The following is a 21,135-nucleotide window of genomic DNA, read 5'->3' on the forward strand; positions in this document are numbered from 1 at the left end:
CCTAAAAAACTACAAATCCTTCGACTCTAAAGACACATGCACACGTATGTTCATTGCAGCCCTGTGTACGATAGCAAAGACCTGGAACCAACCCAAATGCCCCCCAATGATAGACTGGACAAAGAAACTGTGGTACATGTACCCCATGGAATACTAAGCAGCTATAAAAAACGATGAGTTCGTGTCCTTTGTAAGGACTTGGAGGAATCTGGAAACCCTCATTCTCAGCCAACTGACCCAAGAACAGAAAGCCAAGCACCGTATGTTCTCACTCATAGGTGGGTGTTGAACAACGAGAACACGTGGACTCAGGGAGAGGAGCATCACACACAGGGGACAGTTGGGGGGGGTAGGGGAGAGACAATGGTGGGTGGGGAGGGAGCCAGCCAGTGTGCCACATTCCTCTAAACAAGGTGTGAGGTGACAGCCACTGAAAACCCCAAACCCCTCCCGAGGAAAGGCCTGCAGCCCACAGCTGGAACAGAGAAGGGGAGGCCTACCTGGTCCGGGCCGGTGTCCTCGTCAGCCTTCTGGGGTGTGGTCTCAGGGTCAGGGTCCTCACCCACATCGCTATCGGCCTCGTCCTCGGGGGTGACCTTCGGGACCTGGCTGTGCAGGGCCATCTCTGGGTGCGCCCCCCGCAAAGTGGGGCTTGGGCCAGCCTCTGAGCCCTCCTCACAGTGGAAGGCTCGCAGCCCAGCCCCGTGATCCAGCTTCCTCAGTATTCGCGCTGTGCACCACTGAGGACGACTTGCGGCTTACGTCCCAGGACAAAGGGGGCATGTCCTTTCTTGACAGTCTTGGCCGGGCACGGTGGCTCACGCCTGTAATCCAAGCACTTTGGAGGCCAAGGCGGGCGGATCACCTGAGGTCGGGAGTTCAAGACCAGCTTGACCAACATGGTGAAACCACGTCTTAACACCAAAAAAAAAAGAAAAAAAGAAAAAAAGAAAGTCCTACTGTTTGAAAACGAAAACGAAGCCGCTCTCTGGCTGCCTGCCCTCCAGGAGAAGCTGCGCCCCCTCAGGCTCCAGGGCTCCGGCCGCCTGCCGGCGCGCACCTAGAAGTCTGGAGTTCGGGCCCCGCCTTAGCCGCGCCCTCCATCGCCCCGCCCCGCCCCCCCGCCCCGCCCCGCCCCGCCCAGCCCCGCTCCGCCCCGCTCCACCGCCCCGCCCCGCTCCACCGCGCCTGCGCCCTGCTCCACCGCCCCGCCCCCCTCCACCGCGCCTGCGCGCCGCTCCACCGCCCCGCCCCGCTCCACCGCGCCTGCGCTCCGCTCCACCGCCCCGCCCCGCTCCACCGCGCCTGCGCCTCGCTGCACCGCCCCGCCCCGCTTCACTACGCCGGCGTAGTGGGCGCCGGGGCTGCAGTTGCAGGCGGTCGGGCGCAGTGCGCGGATTCGCTGCCCGCTAAGGAGCCGGCGGCGTCCGCGGCGACGGAGCGGGATCCAGCAGGCGCCTTTTGGCTCGGGCTGGGGCCGGCGGAAGCGCGAACGTGCGACGGCGGCAACCGCGGGCCTGTGGACGGCGGCCTCAGCGGCCAGCAGGTAAGGTCCGCGCGGGGCGAGCGTGGGTCGTGCAGGCCCGTGAGGGGGTGCGAGTTGCGAGCGGGCCAGGGGTGCGGCGGCCTGGCCGGGGGCGCAGGTGAGCGCGGCTTGCGCGGCGCCCGGCGGAGCATTGTTTTTCCAGCGGCGCCCGCACCGCGCCCACTGCCGGCCGGGCCGCGGCGGGGACCCGGGCGGGGCGGGCCTGGGTCTCGGGGCGGGCACGCGCTCCTTTTTCGCCGGCCCATACTCCTCCATCCCCCCATCTCCGCCGCCCCCCGCCAACATAGCCGCCACCCTCCTGTCCCCACTTTCCTGGCCGCTTTCGGCCCCTTAGCGCGCGCTTTGTTTGAAGCAGAGCTGGGAGGCCCGCGGGCTGGGGGCGGCGGCGCTGTGCAGTCGGGCGCGGGGACGGGGAGCGTTGCAGAATCCCGGGGCGGGGGGAGGGGCGGGTAGGGTCACCCTGGGGACTCGGGCCTGCCCTCGGGCCACCCTTCCTAGGCCCGGGGGATGGCCGTGGTCCTTGCAAGCTGTAGGTTGCCGGAACGCCCACCGGCCAGTCCTCGCGCCGGCGCAGCCCACTTCCTGATGCGCGGGGCGACACTTGCATGCTCTAGAGAGCCACGCACTTTTCTTCTTCTTAGTGAGTGACCTTGGATGTATTCGTCTAGGAATGAATGTGTTGACATTTGCAGTGCGGGACTGCGCGGCCCCTCTGGTTTGGCTTTCTCCAGCATCTTATTGCTTTGATTGTGCGTTCTCGATTTTACAGAGGTTTCTTTTGAGTAATGGCTTCAGTAATGTCAACCCATAGGCATTTCCAAGTTTGTTTATGCAATTGTTTTTACATTTCTCTTTTTTTTTTTTAAATTGCATTTTAGGTTTTGGGGTACATGTGAAAATCATGCAAGGCTGTTGCATAGGTGCATACGTGGCAGTGTGATTTGCTGCCTTCCTCCCCTTCACCTATGTCTGGCATTTCTCCCCATGCTATCACTCCCCAACTCCCCACCCCTCCACTGTCCCCCCCACTCCCCCGCAACAGACCCCAGTGTATAGTGCTCCCCTCCCTGTGTTCATGTGTTCCCTTTGTTCAACACCCGTCTATGAGTGAGAACATGCGATGTTTGATTTTGTGTTCTTGTGTCAGTTTGCTGAGAATGATGGTTTCCAGGTTCATCCATGTCCCTACAAAGGACGCGAACTCATCGTTTTTGATGGCTGCGTAATATTCCATGGTGCATATGTGCCACATTTTTCCTGTCCATTCTTTCATCGATGGGCATTTGGGTTGGTTCCAGGTCTTTGCTATTGTAAAGTGTGCTGCAGTGAACATTCGTGTGCATGTGTCCTTATAGTAGAACGATTTATAATCCTTTGGATAGATGCCCAGTAATGGGATTGCTGGGTCAAATGGAATTTCTATTTCTAGGTCCTTGAGGAATCGCCACACTGTCTTCCACAATGGTTGAACTAATTTACACTCCCACCAACAGTGTAAAAATGTTCCTATTTCTTCACATCCTCTCCAGCATCTGTTGTCTCCAGATTTTTTAATGATCGCCATTCTAACTGGCGTGAGATGGTATCTCAATGTAGTTTTGATTTGCATTTCTCTAATGACCAGTGATGATGAGCATTTTTTCATATGCTTGTTGGCCTCATGTATGTCTTCTTTTGTAAAGTATCTGTTCGTATCCTTCGCCCATTTTTGAATGGGCTTGTTTGTTTTTTTCTTGTAAATCTGTTTTAGCTCATTGTAAATTCTGAATATCAGCCCTTTGTCAGACGGGTAGGCTGCAAAAATTTTTTCCCATTCTGTTGGTTGCCGATTCACTCTATTGACTGTTTCTTTTGCCGTGCAGAAGCTGTGGAGTTTGATTAGGTCCCGTTTGTCTATTTTGGCTTCTGTTGCCAATGCTTTTGGTGTTTTGGTCATAAAGTCCTTGCCTACGCCTATGTCCTGAATGGTTTTGCCTAGGTTTCCTTCTAGGGTTTTTATGGTGTTAGGTCTTATGCTTAAGTCTTTACTCCATCTGGAGTCAATTTTAGTGTAAGGTGTCAGGAAGGGGTCGAGTTTCTGCTTTCTGCATATGGCTAGCCAGTTTTCCCAACACCACTTATTGAACAGGGAATCCTTTCCCCATTGCTTGTTTTTGTCAGGTTTGTCAAAGATCAGATGATTGTAGATATGTTGTGTTGCCTCTGACGCCTCTGTTCTGTTCCATTGGTCTATATCTCTGTTTTGGTACCAGCACCATGCTGTTTTGATTACTGTAGCCTTGTAGTAGAGTTTGATGTCCGGTAGTGTGATGCCTCCCACTTTGTCCTTTTTGCTTAGAATTGACTTGGCTATGCGGGCTCTCTTTTGGTTCCATATGATGTTTAAGGTGGTTTTTTCCAGTTCTGCGAAGAAGGTCATTGGTAGCTTGATGGGGATAGCGTTGAATCTGTAAATTACTTTGGGCAGTATGGCCATTTTCATGATATTGATTCTTCCTAAGCATGAACATGGAATGTTTCTCCATCTGTTTGTGTCCTCTCTTATTTCGTTGAGCAGTGGTTTGTAGTTCTCCTTGAAGAGGTCCTTTACATTCCTTGTTAGTTGTATTCCTAGGTATTTTATTCTCTTTGTAGCAATTGTGAATGGCAGTTCGTTCTTGATTTGGCTCTCTTTAAGTCTGTTATTGGTGTATAGGAATGCCTGTGATTTTTGCACATTGATTTTGTATCCTGAGACTTTGCTGAAGTTGCTTACCAGTTTCAGGAGATTTTGGGCTGAGATGACGGGGTCTTCTAGATATACAATCATGTCGTCTGCAAATAGAGACAATTTGACTTCCTCCTTTCCTGATTGAAAACCCTTTATTTCTTTTTCTTGCCTGATTGCTCTGGCTAGAAATTCCTGTACTATATTGAATAGGAGTGGTGAGAGAGGGCATCCTTTTCCAGTGCCAGATTTCAAGGGGAATGCTTCCAGTTTTTGCCCATTCAGTATGATACTGGCTGTTGGTTTGTCGTAAATAGCTTTTATTATTTTGAGATACGTTCCGTCGATACCTAGTTAATTGAGAGTTTTTAGCTTAAAGGGCTGTTGAATTTTGTCGAAGGCCTTCTCTGCATCAATTGAGATAATCGTGTGGTTTTTGTCTTTGGTTCCGTTTATGTGGTGAATTACATTTATAGACTTGCGTATATTAAACCAGCCTTGCATCCCCGGGATGAAGCCTACTTGATCATGGTGGATAAGCTTTTTGATGTGCTGTTGCAATCGGCTTGCCAGTATTTTATTGAAGATTTTTGCATCTATGTTCATCATGGATATTGGCCTGTAGTTTCCTTTTCTTGTTGAGTCTCTGCCGGGTTTTGGTATCAGGATGATGTTGGTCTCATAAAATGATTTGGGAAGGATTCCCTCTTTTTGGATTATTTGGAATCGTTTCAGTAGGAACGGTACCAGTTCCTCTTTGTATGTCTGGTAGAATTCGGCTGTGAACCCATCTGGACCTGGGCTTTTTTTGGGTGGTAGGCTCTTAATTGCTGCCTCGACTTCAGACGACCTTGTTATTGGTCTATTCAGGGTTTCGACTTCTTCCTGGTTTAGGCTTGGGAGGAGGCAAGTGATCAGGAATTTATCCATTTCTTCCAGGTTTTCTAGTTTATGTGCATAGAGTTGTTTGTGATAATCTCTGATGATGGTTTGAATTTCTGTGGCATCTGTGGTGATATCCCCTTTATCATTTTTTATTGCATCTATTTGGTTATTCTCTCTTTTCTTTTTTTTCTTTAAATTAATCTGGCTACTGGTCTATTTTGTTGATCTTTTCAAAAAACCAGCTCCTGGATTTATTGATTTTTTTCGTAGGGTTTTTCATGTCTCTATCTCCATCAGTTCTGCTCTGATCTTATTTATTTCTTGTCTTCTGCTAGGTTTTGAGTTTTTTTGATCTTGCTCCTCTAGCTCTTTCAATTTTGACGAAAGGGTGTCAATTTTAGATCTCTCCTTTCTTCTCATGTGGGCACTTACTGCTATATATTTTCCTTGAGAGACTGCTTTAAATGTGTCCCAGAGATTCTGGTATGTGGTGTCTTCATTCTCGTTGGTTTCGAAGAGCATCTTTATTTCTGCCTTCATTTCATTGTTTATCCAGTCAACATTCAGGAGAAAGTTGTTCATTTTGCATGAGGCTGTGCGGTTCTGGGTTGGTTTCTGAATTCTGAGTTCTAACTTGATTGCACTGTGGTCCGAGAGACTGTTTGTTATGGTTTCCGTTCTTTTGTATTTGCTGAGGAGTGATTTACTTCCAATTATGTGGTCAGTTTTTGAGTAGGTGTGATGTGGTGCTGAGAAGAATGTATAGTCTGTGGATTTGGGGTGGAGAGTTCTGTAAATGTCTATTAGGTTTGCTTGTTCCAGGTCTGAGTTCAAGCCCTGGATGTCCGTGTTAATTTTCAGTCTCGTCGATCTGTCTAATATTGACAATGGTGTGTTGAAGTCTCCCACTATTATTGTGTGGGAGTCTAGATCTCTTTGTAAGTCTTTAAGAACTTGCCTTATGTATCTGGGTGCTCCTGTATTAGGTGCATATATATTTAGGATCGTTAGCTCTTCTTGTTGCATTGATCCTTTTACCGTTATGTAATGTCCTTCTTTGTCTCTTTTGATCTTTGTTGCTTTCAAGTCTATTTTGTCAGAGGTGAGAATTGCAACTCCGGCTTTTTTTTTGCTCTCCGTTTGCTTGGTAAATCTTCCTCCATCCCTTTATTTTGAGCCTTTGTGTATCCTTGCATGTGAGGTGGGTTTCCTGGATACAGCACACTGATGGGTTTTGGCTTTTTATCCAATTTGCCAGTCTGTGTCTTTTGATTGGGGCATTTAGTCCGTTTACATTTAGGGTTAATATTGTTATGTGTGAATTTGATCCTGTCATTTTGATGCTAGCTGGCTGTTTTGCCCATTGGTTGATGCAGATTCTTCATTGTGTTGATGCTCTTTACCATTTCGTGTGTTTTTGGAGTGGCTGGTACTGGTTGTTCTTTTCTATGTGTAGTGCCTCCTTGAGGAGCTCTTGTAAAGCTGGTCTGGTGGTGATGAAATCTCTGAGTACTTGCTTGTTCACAAAGGATTTTATTTTTCCTTCACTTAGGAAGCTTAGTTTGGCTGGATATGAAATTCTGGGTTGAAAGTTCTTTTCTTTAAGGACGTTGAATATCGGCCCCCACTCTCTTCTGGCCTGTAGGGTTTCTGCTGAGAGATGTGCTGTGAGTCTGATGGGCTTCCCTTTGTGGGTAACCCGACCTTTCTCTCTGGCTGCCCTTAGTATTTTCTCCTTCATTTCAACCCTGGTGAATCTGATGATTATGTGCCTTGGGGTTGCTCTTCTAGAAGAATATCTTTGTGGTGTTCTCTGTATTTCCTGGACTTGAATATTGGCCTGCCTTGCTAGGTTGGGGAAGTTTTCCTGGATAATATCCTGAAGAGTATTTTCCAGCTTGGATGCATTCTCTTCGTCACATTCAGGTACACCTATCAAACGTAGATTAGGTCTTTTCACGTAGTCCCATATTTCTTGTTGACTTTGTTCATTCCTTTTTACGCTGTTTTCTCTAATCTTGCCTTCTTGTTTTATTTCATCGAGTTGATCTTCGACCTCTGATATCCTTTCTTCTGCTTGGTCAATTCGCCTGTTGAAACTTGTGCATGCTTCGCGAAGTTCTCCTGTTGTGTTTTTCAGCTCCCATCAATTCACTCCTATTCCTCTCTAAGTTGTCCATTCTCGTTAGCATTTCGTCAAGTCTTTTTTCAAGGTTCTTAGTTTCTTTGCATTGGGTTCGAACATGTTCTTTTAGCTCGCGGAAGTTTCTTATTATCCACTTTCTGAAAGCTGATTCTGTCATTTCATCACACTCATTCTCCATCCAGTCTTGTTCCCTTGCTGGTGAGGAGTTGTGCTCCCTTGTAGGAGGAGAAGTGTTCTGGTTTCTGGTGTTTTCATCCTTTTTGCACTGGTTTCTTCCCATCTTTGTGGATTTATCCACCTATCGACTTTGTAGTTGCTGTCTTTCTGATTTTGGTAATTTTAAGTCTGCGGCAGCAGAACTCATAAACCCCTTTTTTCTTTCCCCAGGTGTTCTGTCCCAGGGAGTTAGGGCTGTATGATTTTCCGCTGTCTTGCTGCCGTTTTTCCTGCCCACAAGGTGGCAGCCTAGTCACACTGAGCCTGCAGAGGCTTCGCTGAGCTGCTGTGGGCTCCGCCCAGCTTCCCTGTGAACTTCCCTGCAGTCCTGTTTATATGGGTGTAGTTAGAACTGCTTCCGCTATGTTGGCCCGCCCCTGTAGTCTCTGTAGTGGCGGGTTGCCTTGGTTGCTGCAAATTGCCCTGGGAACTGCAGGGTGTTTCCGTAATGGAGGACGCCCCTCCTCCACAGAGCTGGACCATCCCGGGTTCAGTTGTGTTTCCCGTGGCGTGTTTTTGCCCGGGAATCTCCTGGCTTGACTCTCCGTTTCAGCTCCCCTTGCTGGCTTAGAGGGGACTCAGTCTCGCTCACTCTGCACACAGAGCTGCTGCCCTAGGGCGCAGGCCGAGCGGCCACGCCGGTCAAACCGGCGGCGCTGGCGATCCGTTGGGCTCCTCCGCCTGTGAATCTCCTGGTCTGTGGGCAGTAAAAGTCCGCTGCCCTGTGAGCCGCTGTGTCGACTGAAGCAGCGGCTCTGAGATTCGTGGTGCATTTTTGCCCGGGAATCTCCTGGCTTGACTCCCCGTTTCAGCTCCCCTTGCTGGCTTAGAGGGGACTCAGTCTCACTCACTCTGCACATGGAGCCGCTGCCCCGGGGAGCAGGTCGAGCGGCCGCGCCGGTCAAACCAGCGGCGCTGGCGACCCGTGGGGCTCCTCCGCCTGTGAATCCCCTGGTCTGTGGGCAGTAAAAATCCATCTGGAAATGCGACGTCCACTCACCCTCTGCACTTTCTCTCGGAGCTGCAATCCTGAGTTCCTCCTAACCGGCCATCTTGGATCGATCCCTCTCTTTTTAGTTATAATTTTTGAATTAGATTCTGTGTTTTTGGAGAGATTTTCCATACGTGGTGGAAGTGTTTTTAATCTTGGTAAATATGGATTATTTGTCTATTTTATCACGTTCATCGGAAAGCTATACTGAGAACATTTCAATGTTTTAAAGGCTTTCACTCTCCGATGACTTGTGTGAAAGACGACGTACATACTAAAACGGGAATACCTGTCTTTTTTTCTGTTGGAATTTTCAGAAGGGAATTCTGTGCAATCTGAAAAGATTGATGGAGGTTACAGTAATTGCTTTCTACATCGCTTTTGTTAAGCAGTGAAAATTAGACCCACTTGGAGATTTAGACCTGGACACACTGAGTTTTTGAACACTCTCGAAGTGCAATTTGGGAAAGGGCAGGTGAAATGAGGCTTCTTCCAACCTCCCTCTTCCCTCCTCAGCTTGGTTAACAGGCAAACACCAAAATATGGTAATAGCTGGTAATTTACAGAACGTTGGTTATCACATTTGATAATTATATGTTAAGGTTGTACAATATGTGTATGTCAGAGTTAGGGGTAGTAGGTCGTAGAGTCTCATGAAAAATACAACTTGTATATAATCTTCTGAGTAGCGAGATGGTAACTGTTACGATGGTTATGAATTGTCCAGGCAGTAGGGCCGGTATATGTCTTCAGTCACGTTTTTATGCCTGCAATCCAGGAAACAGTGTAAATGGATGTTTCCTGAAACAGCCATAGTCGCCTGCCAGCATGCCCAGCTAATTTTTGTATTTTTAGTGGAGACAGGGTTTCACCATCTTGGCCAGGCTGATCTTGAACTCCTGACCTCGTGATCCACCGGCCTCAGTTTCCCAAAGTGCTGGGATTACAGGCGTGAGCTACCGTGCCTGGCCGAGATTTATCATCTCTGTGTGCTGGTAACAATTCTAGCCTTCTCTTTTAGCTACTTTGAAATATACAATCCGTATTTGCTAACATATTGCAAATACGTCGCACCATTGCACTCCAAGCCTGAGCTAACTATGGTGACCGTACTCTGCTATAGAACGTTAGAACTTACTGTTTCTAACTGTATGTTTGTACCCGTTAACCAACCTCTCTTCCTCACCCCCATCCCTTCCCAGCCTCTGAAACCTGTCATTGTATTCTTTGTTTCCATGAGGTCAACTTTTTTTTTGTTGTCGTTGTTGTTTTTAGCTCCCACATGTTTGTGAGAATGTGTGATGTTTTTCTTCCTATGGCTGGCCTGGCTTGTTTCACTTAACATAATGACCTGCAGCTTCATCCATGTTGCTGCAAACAACGTGATTTCATGGTTTTTTCTGGCTGAATAGCATTCCATGGTGTATATATGCCACGCTCTCCTTGTCTGCTCATTGTTGGATACTTGGGTTGATTCCATATCTTTGCTGTTGTCAATAGCGCTGTGATAAACATGTGAGTGTATACTGATTTGATATACCGATTTCTTTTATGTTGGTTAAATAGCCAGTAGTGGGATGGCTGGATCAAGTAGTGGTTTTGTTTTTAGTATTTTGAGAAATCTCCATACTGGTTTTCATAACGACGTTACTAATTTCCAGTCCCGCCTCAGTGTGTAAGAGTTCCCTTTCCTCCGCATCATGTCAACATCCGCTGTTTGTATTTTTAAGAATAGTTATCCTAGCTGTGGTGAGGTGGTAGGTATCTCGTTGTAGTTTTGATTGGCACTTACCTGGTGATTACTGATGTGATCATTTTTTCATATATCAGTTGGCCATTTGTATGTTTTTTGATGTCCTTTGCCCATTTTTTTAGTGGGATTATTTATTGTTTTTCATCGTTGGTTATTTGAGCTCGTTACGTATTCTGGATTTTAGTCCTTTGTCGTGAACAGTTTGCACACGTCGTTTCCCATTCAGCAGGTTGTCTCTTTGCTCTGTCGTTTGTTTCCTTTGCTGTGCAGAAGCTTATTGAAAGAGATGGATTGAGCATGGTGGCTCACGCCTGTAATCCCAGCACTTTGGGAGGCTGAAGCAGGTGGATTACCCGAGATCGGGAGTTTGAGACCAGCCCGGCCAACGTAGTGAAACCCCATGTTTACAAATAATAGAGAAAAATTAGCTGGGTGGGATGGTGGGCGTCTCCTGGTTTCAAGCAATTCTCCTGCCTCGGCCTCCCAAGTAGCTGGGACTACAGGAGCATGCCACTATGCCTGGATCATTATTTTTTTCTTTTTTTTTTTTTGGTAGGAGTTTTGCTCTTGCCGCCCAGGCTGGAGTGCAATGGCGCCATCTGGGCTCACTGCAACCTCTGCCTCCCAGGTTCAAGTGATTATCCTGCCTCAGGCTCTCGAGCAGCTGGGATTAGCCCAGCTAATTTATTTTTATTTTTATTTTTGAGGTGGAGTTTTGCTGTTGTTGCCCAGGCTTGAGTACAATGGTGCTATCCAGGCTCACTGCAACATCCACCTCTTGGGTTCAAATCTGTGTCTGCATCAATTCCACACAAGAGTTCCATCATCATATGGGAAGGGAATCATAGGTGTGGGGGCCTCCATGCAGGACCCCGCGTGCCCCGAGGCCAGCCCCTGTGACAGGCACAGCAAGGAGCATCTGCTTCCGCCAGTTGGACAAGATTCTTTCCTGACCAGAAAGCAGCAGAAGGACTTCCCCTGCTCCCCACACACCGTCGTATCCCAAACACACCTGTGTGGATGGATGCCTCGATATCTCCCCTCAGCCCAGGGCCTGAGCTCTTCCTGATGAGGGTTAAGCAGGAGTGACCGCCTCTACTCGTGTCCCTGTTGCGGGCAGCTGCCTTCTCCTCAGCTCCCACGGGGCAGAACAAGAGCCAGCCAGCTCTCAACATCCCAGGATTTTCCAGGGATGCTGATAACTAAAGCAGTCGGGGCCTTGTGAGTGGTTGGTGGGAGGGATCAGGGTCTCCTCAGCATCCGTCAGTTCCTGGAGCATCTGAAGGGGCAGCCTACGCCTGCAGGAACGCGTGGGGCTGGCCCCCGTGGGTACCCAGTGCCTGGCATCTCCCAGGCCCTCTGTACTCCCTCACAGACCCCCTCCACTGAGCAGCACAGCCCTGAGGACAGAGGCAGGAACCCGGAGAGCATTTCCAACACAACTGTGTTTATTCAGATTTACACATGAGACCTCCAAGGTATTGCTCCCCACCCCCTACCCCTAGACCCTCCCTTCCGGTTCAGCCACCCTCTCCCTCCCCTCCCTCCTGCCCCTTCCTTCCCCCACCCTCCCCCATAAAGCTAAGGCCCAGCAAGATCAGCACTGGGGGACAAGTTTTTGCTTTGAGGCACCTGATGCCCTGAGGGTCCGAGAGTTGAGAGCCCCACCCTTGGGGATTGGCACCAGAGAGCCTGCCCTGTCCCTCTACTGGCTACAATGCTGCATTCTCTTCCTCTTAGAGAGCAAGGGGTCACCCTTTCTCTTTTTAGACTGCGAGGGGCCACTCAGCCCCCAAGCCAGGGACTGCGCCCCACAGGCGCTGAGTCCAGGCCTTAAATGGGGCATCTGAACAGGGGATGGGCCTCTGAAGAGAGCTCGCTTCTTGGACTTGGTGGCAGGAGCGGATGCTGGGCTGAGGTCTCTTCTCTTTGCAGATTGGGATTGAAGAGCTCCCTGGGGTTCCCACCCTTCTAGGCTGAGAAGGCCCGAGGCTGGGACAGGGCTCTGGGACAGCTTCCAGGGCCGCAGCCTGTAGTTGGTACCCATGGCAGAAACTATGCCAGGGATTTCCCTCTCCTCCTCACTTGACCACTCAGACAGCCTGCGTGACTCCTTGACAGGAGAGGCTCCAGGGAGACCCCAGGTGTCCTTGGTCCCCACACCTGGGCAGGTGAGTCTATGGTCCTGGGGAGGAGAGTCTGGCCGGGCAGCCCTCAGCCAGCGGGAGTCCAGTCTCTCCAAAACGGCAACAGGGTTTATGGACCTGACCATCCCAGTGCGCACCCTGCCTCGTCCCGGAGGGTCCCGGGAATCCCTCTGGGGGGTGGGTCTGTGATCCTGGGAAGGAGAGTTTAGCCGGGCAGCCCTCGGCCTGTGAGAATCCAGCCTCTCCAAAAGCACAACAGGGTTTTTGGACCAGGCCATCCCAGTGCACACACTGCCTTGTCCCTGAGCGTCCCAGGCAGCCGTCTGGGGTGGGCAGGTTTCCATGCTGACCCCTTGCTGGGGGCCAGGCACATCTCTCTCTGCTCCTTGGCCCGCTGCAGACTTAGAAGAGATTGAGTCCAGCTGGGTGGTGCCATGACTAGGGACTGCCCTCTCACACGGTTCCTCCTTCAAGGATAGGAGGCGCTTCTCTGCTACCTGCGGGAGTAAAGGGAGCACTTACTGGCTCTGCCTCAAGTGTGAACAGGGCCCAGGGTGGTGAAGACCAAGGCGCTTGGGTGGCAGGCAGGGAAGCCTGAGGCGGCTGGGCTTTCTGTCAAAGACAGAGAATGTGGCTCTGCTGGGCATCCCGCTGGGCCTCACTGCAGTTTGCATCCTGACTCCCCTCCCTGGCTCCTCTCCATCTCGCTCCATCTGAACCTGCACCTCCCCACCTCGGAGTGGCTCCCCAAGAAGCCGAGCATCCCCCGCAGGGTGGGGTGGACAATCAGGTGGGGCTTATGTGCCGGGTCCCTCCTGCCCCCAGGGTACCTCCCTGCTCTACCTGGGCAAGCGTGAGTCCTTCCTCCTGCTCCAGCTCCTGGCTTAGGGCCAAGAAATCCATGTGTGGATCTGGGGAAAGCAATTCTTCCAGGAATCGGGGGTGAATGACGGCCTCCACCTGGAAACAGAAGGAAGACGGTGTTAGCTTCCCGGGCAGGGAGTAACCTGGAGCCAAGGACACCTGGAGGAGATGCAGAAAGCAGTGAGCGCCCCGTCCCCACCCTTCTGGAGCTGTGTCATATCATGGCGACCACAGCTACACACACAGACCACAGACCTGGTAGCGTACACACATGCAGACAGAGACACACAAACCACACACAGACACACAAAGAGACCCACATATGACACAGGAAAATGGACACAAGTAATTTCCACACTCCACACTCACACCCACACAGACACAGAGTAACTGATCACAGACACAAAGACACAGACACAATCACATACACAGACAGTCAAATCGATGGCAACACACACACCCCTTCACTGCGGAGGAGCTAAGGAACAGAGCTTAATTCCAAGGACCTGTGAGTGCCACCCCCTGGAATTCTGCAGACCCCAGCACTTGAGGCTAGCCCACCTTGGTGACAAAGTCTTTCTGGGAACACAGGTTGTCAGCGTAGCTCAGGACGCCTGGGTCTAGAAGCATCCCGTCCCCTTCCTGCTCCACTTCGCCCTCTTCCCATTGTCCCTCGATCTCCCTCGTGGCCCCAGCGGGAGGCCCCAGCAGCTTCTCCATGATGTCCATATACTGCTGCACCACTTCAGGGGGAATCTCCTCGGGGGCCTTGGTCTCCGCTGGCCGCTGGGGCCTGGGTGGTGGCAGGCAGGCAGGTGGGGCCTTGGGGCCAGCCTTGCTGGGAAGGTACACTGAGGCAGGGAGGGAGGAGGATGGGTATGGTGAGGGCTGCTCCTCCTGCCTGCATCACACAGGGGAGGGCAGGGCTCAGGGACCTGAAGTGGGTCCCAGCTGGGTCAGGACCACCTGAACCACAGCGCCCCTGGAAGAGACGCCACAGGAGGGGCACATGTGGGACAGCATCGTTTTGGAGGAAGCTTGGAGTCACTGATATGCTGAGTACTCCACCCGCTCATCCCTGCTTCCTGGGCAGATTGTTGAGTTTTGGAATGGCAAGGGGAGAGAGTAGCTAGGAAACCTGACCAGGTGAATACCCACTTTGTGACCACGAGCCGCCCAGCCCCCCAGCTCCCCTGAGCTGTCTTTTTGGAAGGAACAAATCCCTCTCTTGAAGGGAGGCATGGGGTGTGGGGACAGTGGCCTCCCTCGGCCTCTCTGGGCTTTGCCGTGGCTCCTGTGGGAATGTGGGAAGCCATACCTGGCTGCTTGACCACCTCAGGGGCCGACGGTCCCTGAGGTTCAAGCCTCGGCAGGGCTGGAGGAGGCAGGCACTGGGGCCCCTTCATCCACTGTGACTTCTGAATCTGCATCTCCTCAGCCTCAAACTCTAGGAACCTAGGGTGAAGAAGGTGTAGACCGTGCTGAGAGGGTCCAGGCCCTCTGCCCCCAGGACCAGGCAGCAGTCGATGGCAGGGAATGGGAAGGCATGCCTCAGGCAGGCTGTCCAGGCCCTCCCTGGGGCCCGTCCCCCAGTCCCAGAGGGAACTACTCCCAGAATTCTGGGCCCTCCCTCCCTCACCCGGCCCCTGCAGAGCCCATGGCATCAACAGGGCTTTCTGACTTAAGTCAGGGCCACGAGGCCCAGGAGGGCACCAGGGGTGGGGTTTATGGCAGAAGGCGTCCATGATGTTGCCCAGTTGCATGAGTCCTGAGGTTGGGACTGTGGGTCCCTGAAGGATAACCCGGGAAGATGAAGCGTGGGAGACCCCGGTCGGGAGGAAGTAAAAGCTGGGCGCAAAAGACAGGGCCCCTTTCGCCTGAGGCTGCCGTCTTTCTGTCTTAAAGGAAGGGACTACGAGGAGCAAAGGCGGGCAGGCCAGAGATGGGTCTCATGGTGTCCTGGACACAGGTCTCCCCTGACCCAGCGCAGGTTTCTCCAGTCCTGGCCAGGCTGGGATGGGCGAAAACTGACTTCTGGCCACTGCTGTGAAGAGAGTGCACCCCGCTCTGTCTATAGTCCCCAGCGCCCCTTCTCCCCATCCTCACAACTGGCGGTGATCTCCTTTGGGCTGTGATGCTGGCTGCTCGCTCCCTGACCCTTAGTGTCAGGCAGGGGTTGGCCCGAGGCCAAGCAGGGCGTGGCTTCCCACCAGGGCAGGATAGAGACCCCAGAGCACTCTAGGAGGGAGGAGCAGCTTCCTGAGGGAGCCAGGGGCCAAGGAGTGCCTGTGTTTGTCCACACCCTCCTCATGCTCCACACTGAGAAGCCACCATGGCCATCTGGCTTCTGTCACCCTCTGTCACCCTGCCATGTGGGCTCTGCCCCTGCACCCCAGACTCACTTACCCGCCATCTCGTAGTAGATCATCCGGTCAAAGTTGCTCGTGTGCTTCCATTCCCGCACGGCCCACCACAGTCCCTCCTCTATGGTCATGGTGGGCTTCTGCTGGGCCAGGGATCTGAGAACTGGGCTGTAAGGTGGTGCAGTCAGTCCCAGTCCATAAGCCCACCCTCCATCCTAAGCCCACCAGTCCCAACACCCGGCCCCTGTCACCCCCACACATGTCCTGTCATCTGTCCCTGTCCTGTTCTCCCCCACATGGGCAGGATATGTCCCCAAGATCAGTCATCAACACAAGCCACCGGCTGGCCTCTCCAACTGCCCCTCGAGTCCTCAGTGTTACAGTGTTGACAAATGAACTCAGTACTATGGGTGGAATGTGAGCGTCCCCAGCATTCCTGTGCTGAAGCCCTCAGCCCCGGTGTGTCAGTTCTTGGAGTTAATCAGGGTTAGAGCAGGTCATGAGGGTGGGTTCCCATCATGGCATCCGAGCCCCGATAAGGGCAGGAGGAGACACCAGGGCTCTCCCTCTCAGCCACAAGAGGACACAGCCAGAGGCAGCCCTCTCCAGCCAGGACACCAGTCGGCCGTCACCTTGATCTGGGACTTCCGACCTCTGGAAGTGGGAGACGTGAATGTGTCCTGATAAAGCACCCAGTCTATAGGATTTGTTATGGCAGAGCCCGAGCTGACTGAGACAGCGCACACACAGAATGCCCGGGGAGCGAGGGTTAATGTGCAGGTTCCAGGGCCCCAGGACTGAGCATTTAACCAGCTTCCTGGGGACTCTGGAGCAAGGCGGCCCCTGGGGACGCAGCCTCAGGGTCCTGGAGACGAGTAGAAACCAGAACCAAAGCAGAGCGGTGTCCAAGCCCACTCCACACCAAGCCTGTGAGCCTGGGGCGACTCCACTCCAAGAATCAGGGTCCCCAGTGCACCGGGACTCAGCTCCAAGGGAGAATGCAACCAGTTCCAAGATGCAGGGGCGGCAAGATTTTTTGGGACAAAGATGGGGCCTCCTTACACCTACACCCTGGGCAGGGGACTTGCCTACGGGAGTGGCCAGTGTTTTGCCGGGTGGATGTGCTCAAGCTCCCGTGGAGTACGGGTTTGCTCATCAGCGGGGGACACAGGGTCACAGAGGCACTGCAGGATGGAGAGAGGCACGACTGGGACTGAATCGACAAACTCTCAGATGCTGGCATTGCTGCCTCAGTCACCACAGTCCATGGCCCTGGGCTGCTGGGCTCGTGGTGCACTCAGAGCCATCACTGGAGCCCGTGGCTTTGGGGAACACTGTCCTAGATAGCCTAGTTCTGATAACGATAGCAGTAGGGACAGTAATCATAACAGTTATCATGTAATGTGTCCCAGCACGTGCCGGGCACTGTGCCGTGTGCCTCATGTGTGAGCTCAAGTCACCTCTTCACCATCCTCTGAATGAAGCAACGTCATCCCTTTTTCTAGAAGGGATCGAGGGCAAAGCTACAAATACCTGCCCAGTAAGGATTGGCTGGACTCACGGGACAGTGAGGGGCAGGTGAGATGAGGCCCCTGAGAGTCTGTCCTGAGCGGCAGCCAGATGAATGTTCCTGAAAATGTGCCCTTCCATAGCTCGACCCGTCGCCTTCAAGACCACCCTGCAAGCTCCCCCGAACAGCGTGACCTCCCGTCCATCCAGCAGCCTCTTTATGGGTGAGCTTCAGGGTGAGCTCCGGTGCCCCGAGGACACTCACATGAAGAAACAGGAAAGCGCTTCCGTGTTCGGACTCTGGGGAAGGTGCCTCCGGGCCAGGGGCTTGTAGTGCTGCCAGAGTCGGAAGTTCTCATACACGCTCTGGGTGTTGCAGGAGTCGTCCGGGGGAGTCTTGGCCTGGGAGGGAGCCAGGCTGCCCTCTCCATGAGCCCCTTGTGACAATGGACAAGCATTCCCTGGGGCCACGATGGGGCCCGGCTGGGGAGCAGGTGGTGGTGCTGGAGGAGGAAGGCCCTGGAACCAGCCTCCGTCACAGGCCTGGGTGACCCCAATGATGTGGGCAGCCATAGCGGGCACCACAGGGGCAGCTGCCAGGGGTCGGGGAGGTGGACATGCGACTCCCTCACAGACGGCACCTGGAGCCCGCCAGACGAGGGGGTCCTGAGGTAGGGCCAAGGCCTGTGCCTGAGGAGCCTTCACAGGCCCCACTTCTGTCTTCATCTGGACAAGGACGTTGGAAGCCCCGGCCCAATTGAGGCCTTGGCCATCGTGTCCTGCCACCAGAGGGGTCCTGGGAAAGGCAGACAGCACCGGAGGGCCGCCTGGGGGAACCACTGCAGTCACGAGGGGCGGCCCATCTGCTGGACCAGGAGCAGGTGTGGCGAAGGACAGAGCCGTGAACACTGGCATGGAGGCGCCAAGGTTCTCGGTCACACCCGTTTCCAGCTCTGGGCATGCTGTGGAGACAAAGGAAAGAGGTGAATGAGCTGGGGTCTCCAGGTCCACCCTGGTCACTGGGGAATCAGGGGTGTCCTACAGCTGAGGGCATGTGACAGGGAAACTGCAGCTTGCAAGTGTCCCTGATTGTGCATCGCATGCTCTGTTCCTCCATAGGAGGGTCCCTTCACTAGAGAGCCTGGCAGTTAACCCAGATTGCACCACTGCGTTCTAGCCTGGGTGACAGAGCAAGACTCCATCTTGAAAAAGAAACAATGGAAGACAACCACCGGATGGAAATCTCTCCCAAGCCAGCACCCCGTGAACCCTGAAGATAACCCATACGCATCACACCCAGTGTGCAAGTGATTGTTCTGGCACCATGCCCAGCAAGTGCTAAACGTGGGTCAGAGTCAGGCGACACTTTCCTCAGTGCTCGGTGGTGCTGGCTGCCACTCAGGAAGCTCTGTTGCCAGGGAGCAGGTCTGAGAAGCAGTGGTGGAGTTCCCTGAGATACTGTCATTGCGCAGCCAGCAAGAGCGGCACACGATTAGAGCACAGCCAGCAAGCGGTGAGCAGTGGGGCTGTCGGGGGGTGGGGAGGTGTCTGGGGATTTTCACAGCTGCTGGTCATGTTACAGTAGGTCGTGGGACAACGAGCCCATCTCTGGTCCTTTTCCTTTGAGCTCCCAATAACTGAATAGAGTGACCAACCAAGAACCAGAGGTTCTTGGGCCACAGGCCAGGTGTGGCAAAGTTGTCTGGAGCTCATCCCTGTTCGCTAGGACTTCATGCAGTCTCCAGTCAAGGGGAACAGGGATACAGCACATGCACCTCATCAGTCAGGACACACATCCTAACTTGAATAATAATAATAATAAGAGGACCATCTTCCTATTTGTGTTCTACTCTCCTTCCTGTACTGAAAAGGAAACCAGTCTTTCCAGACCTTTCCACTGAAAACCAGCAAGAGTCCACACGTGTCCCCTGTTCATGAGGTAGTAGACATGGAATAGAGGCAAATTGTTCATCTCCACAGAAACACAAAGTGCAGAGGACAGGCCGTGAGCTAGCAGACAAGAGGAAGTGGGTCTGAAGACCTGCGCTTCCACAAGAGGACGAACAATTCAGAACAACCTGGGAAGCCCAGGCCGTGTTGCCTGAACTTCCCCACTGCCCCCACCCCTGTTAAAGCCAACAGCTACCTGAACTGACTGAGAAGCCACCTCTGGGGAGCGAGCTGAGAGGCTGCGGCAGTTACAGTAGCCCCAGGCTCGCCCACCTCGAGGCTGTCACTGCATGCTCTGTCACAGCCATCACACCCAACAGTCGTCTCTGGCTGAGACGACTTCTCCTCACTCCTCCCTAAGATCTAGAAAAGTCCAGTCCAAATCCCTCTGAACACTATGGAAGGGCACTGTCCAGGTGCCCGAAGACATAACACAGGGCTCAGGCTTGCCCGCCATCTTCATTGGGCCACCGGCACAACACGATCCCACCACTCCCTACAAACACGGTGACGTGACCCGTCCCCCTCTAGAAAGAATCAGTACATCCACTCCATCCTTTCCCCTACACGGTGTATTCCCCCAGGCATCTTGGTCCACCTCCAAGGAGCCGTCCTCCCTAACCACAGACTCAGGGTGCCATGGCCCTCTCCAGGTGTGATGTCTTTGGGGACATCCAGTGCTCCCTCCCTCCTCGACACTAGCCCTATCAACTGTCCCTGGGGCAGTGTCAAGTTTGAATTCCCAGGGATTTGAAACGCGACAGAGACTTGGATAATGCCCCTGTCCCTACAGACTCACCTCCATTTGAAGCCATCCCCTCAGGCTGGGTGCTGATCACCGCTGTCTGACAGTTTCCACAGTGAGAAAAGTCAAGAGCAGGACCCAGAGAGTGACCTACCTCAACAGATTCTCCTGAGTTCAGGTAGGTCCGGTAAAATTTGAAAGTAAAGCAGTTTAGAACTTAGGACCCCAGACATTCTGCAGAGGGGGAGGGGCAGTGCAGCAGGTACTGGAAGGGGTGGGGGACATTCTGTGAAGGGCTCCAGCCAATAGGAAAGAACTGAGGTTCCCTTCCAGCTGGAGGGCAGCAGGGCAGACTGTGTGCACCTCTTTAGGCAACTTTTTTTTTTTTTTTTTTTTTTTTTGAGATGGAGTTTCGCTCTTGTTACCCAGGCTAGAGTGCAATGGCATGATCTCGGCTCAGCGCAACCTCCGCCTCCTGGGTTCAGGCAATTCTCCTGCCTCAGCCTCCTGAGTAGCTGGGATTACAGGCACTTGCCACCATGCCCAGCTAATTTTCTTTTTGTATTTTTAGTAGAGACGGGGTTTCACCATGTTGACCAGGATGGTCTCGATCTCTTGACCTCGTGATCCACCCACGTCGGCCTCCCAAAGTGCTGGGATTACAGGCCTGAGCCATCACACCCAGCCCCTCTTTCACCTTTTTATGTTAATAATTTTGCCACTCCTAGCCATGCATGGAGGTTCATGTCTGTAATCCCAGCATTTTGGGAGGCCGAGGCAGGTGGATCACCTGAGGTCAGAATTTCGAGACCAGCCTGACCAACACGGTGAAACCCGTCTCTATTAAAAATAGAAAAATTAGCCAGGAATGGTGGCAGGTGCCTGTAATCCCAGCTACTCGGGAGGGTGAGGCAGGAGAATCGCTTGAACCTGGAGGGTGGAGGTTGCAGGGAGCCGAGATCATGCCACTGCAATCCAGCCTGGATGAGAGAGCGAGACTCCATCTGAAGAAAATAAAAGAAACCAGCCTGTGCAATATGAGCTTTGAAGCCACGGCAACCAGCAGGGAGACGTGACAGCCCCTCTGCCCGCAGGTGCTGGACATCACGGAGCAGCTGGATGCCGGCGTGCGGTACTTACACCTGCAGATTCCGCTCATGCTGGACGGCTCTTGAGAAGAACCTGCAGTTTGTTCACATGGTATACACCATGGCACTGGTGGAGGTACGACCATGCTGAGGGGATACACGGGGAGTGCTCAGGAGGCGGCCGGCCTCCCATGGGGAACCAGACTGCCATAGGGACGGGAGGTT

At 52.8% G+C, this 21,135-nt stretch overlaps 1 protein-coding gene and 1 pseudogene across 2 annotated transcripts; one reads left to right on the forward strand and one right to left on the reverse strand.

Moving 5' to 3' along the window:
* Positions 1–11,497: 11,497 nt before the first annotated feature.
* LOC135271602 (NUT family member 2G-like) lies at positions 11,498–19,907 on the reverse strand. Of its 2 annotated transcripts, XM_064369089.1 has the most exons (8): positions 19,877–19,907; positions 17,393–18,089; positions 15,658–15,786; positions 14,574–14,710; positions 13,817–14,106; positions 13,235–13,351; positions 12,687–12,888; positions 11,950–12,533 (listed from the first exon to the last, which is right to left on the reverse strand). In XM_064369089.1, exons 1-8 carry the CDS (start codon positions 19,890–19,892, stop codon positions 11,950–11,952), a joined length of 2,172 nt encoding a protein of 723 aa, XP_064225159.1. In that variant the 5' UTR covers positions 19,893–19,907. The 2 variants fall into 2 exon arrangements, with proteins under 2 accessions (XP_064225160.1, XP_064225159.1); XM_064369090.1 differs by lacking the exons at positions 11,950–12,533; positions 12,687–12,888 and adding an exon at positions 11,498–11,536.
* Positions 19,908–20,556: 649 nt separating this feature from the next.
* The window catches only part of LOC135271604 (PI-PLC X domain-containing protein 1-like), a 32,600-nt pseudogene continuing 32,021 nt past the window's right edge, over positions 20,557–21,135 (forward strand).

This window comes from Aotus nancymaae, unplaced genomic scaffold (genome assembly GCF_030222135.1).
Source record: "Aotus nancymaae isolate 86718 unplaced genomic scaffold, 86718_ANA_hifiasm-v0.15.2.pri h1tg000087l, whole genome shotgun sequence".
NCBI lineage: Eukaryota > Metazoa > Chordata > Mammalia > Primates > Aotidae > Aotus > Aotus nancymaae.

Coding starts and splice junctions, on each gene's coding strand:
- LOC135271602 (XM_064369089.1), bottom strand. Junction 15,787..17,392: donor GCGCTTTCCTGTTTCTTCAT/GTGAGTGTCCTC, acceptor ACCACCTTACAG/CCCAGTTCTCAGATCCCTGG. Junction 14,107..14,573: donor TGAGGTGGTCAAGCAGCCAG/GTATGGCTTCCC, acceptor TCCCTGCCTCAG/TGTACCTTCCCAGCAAGGCT.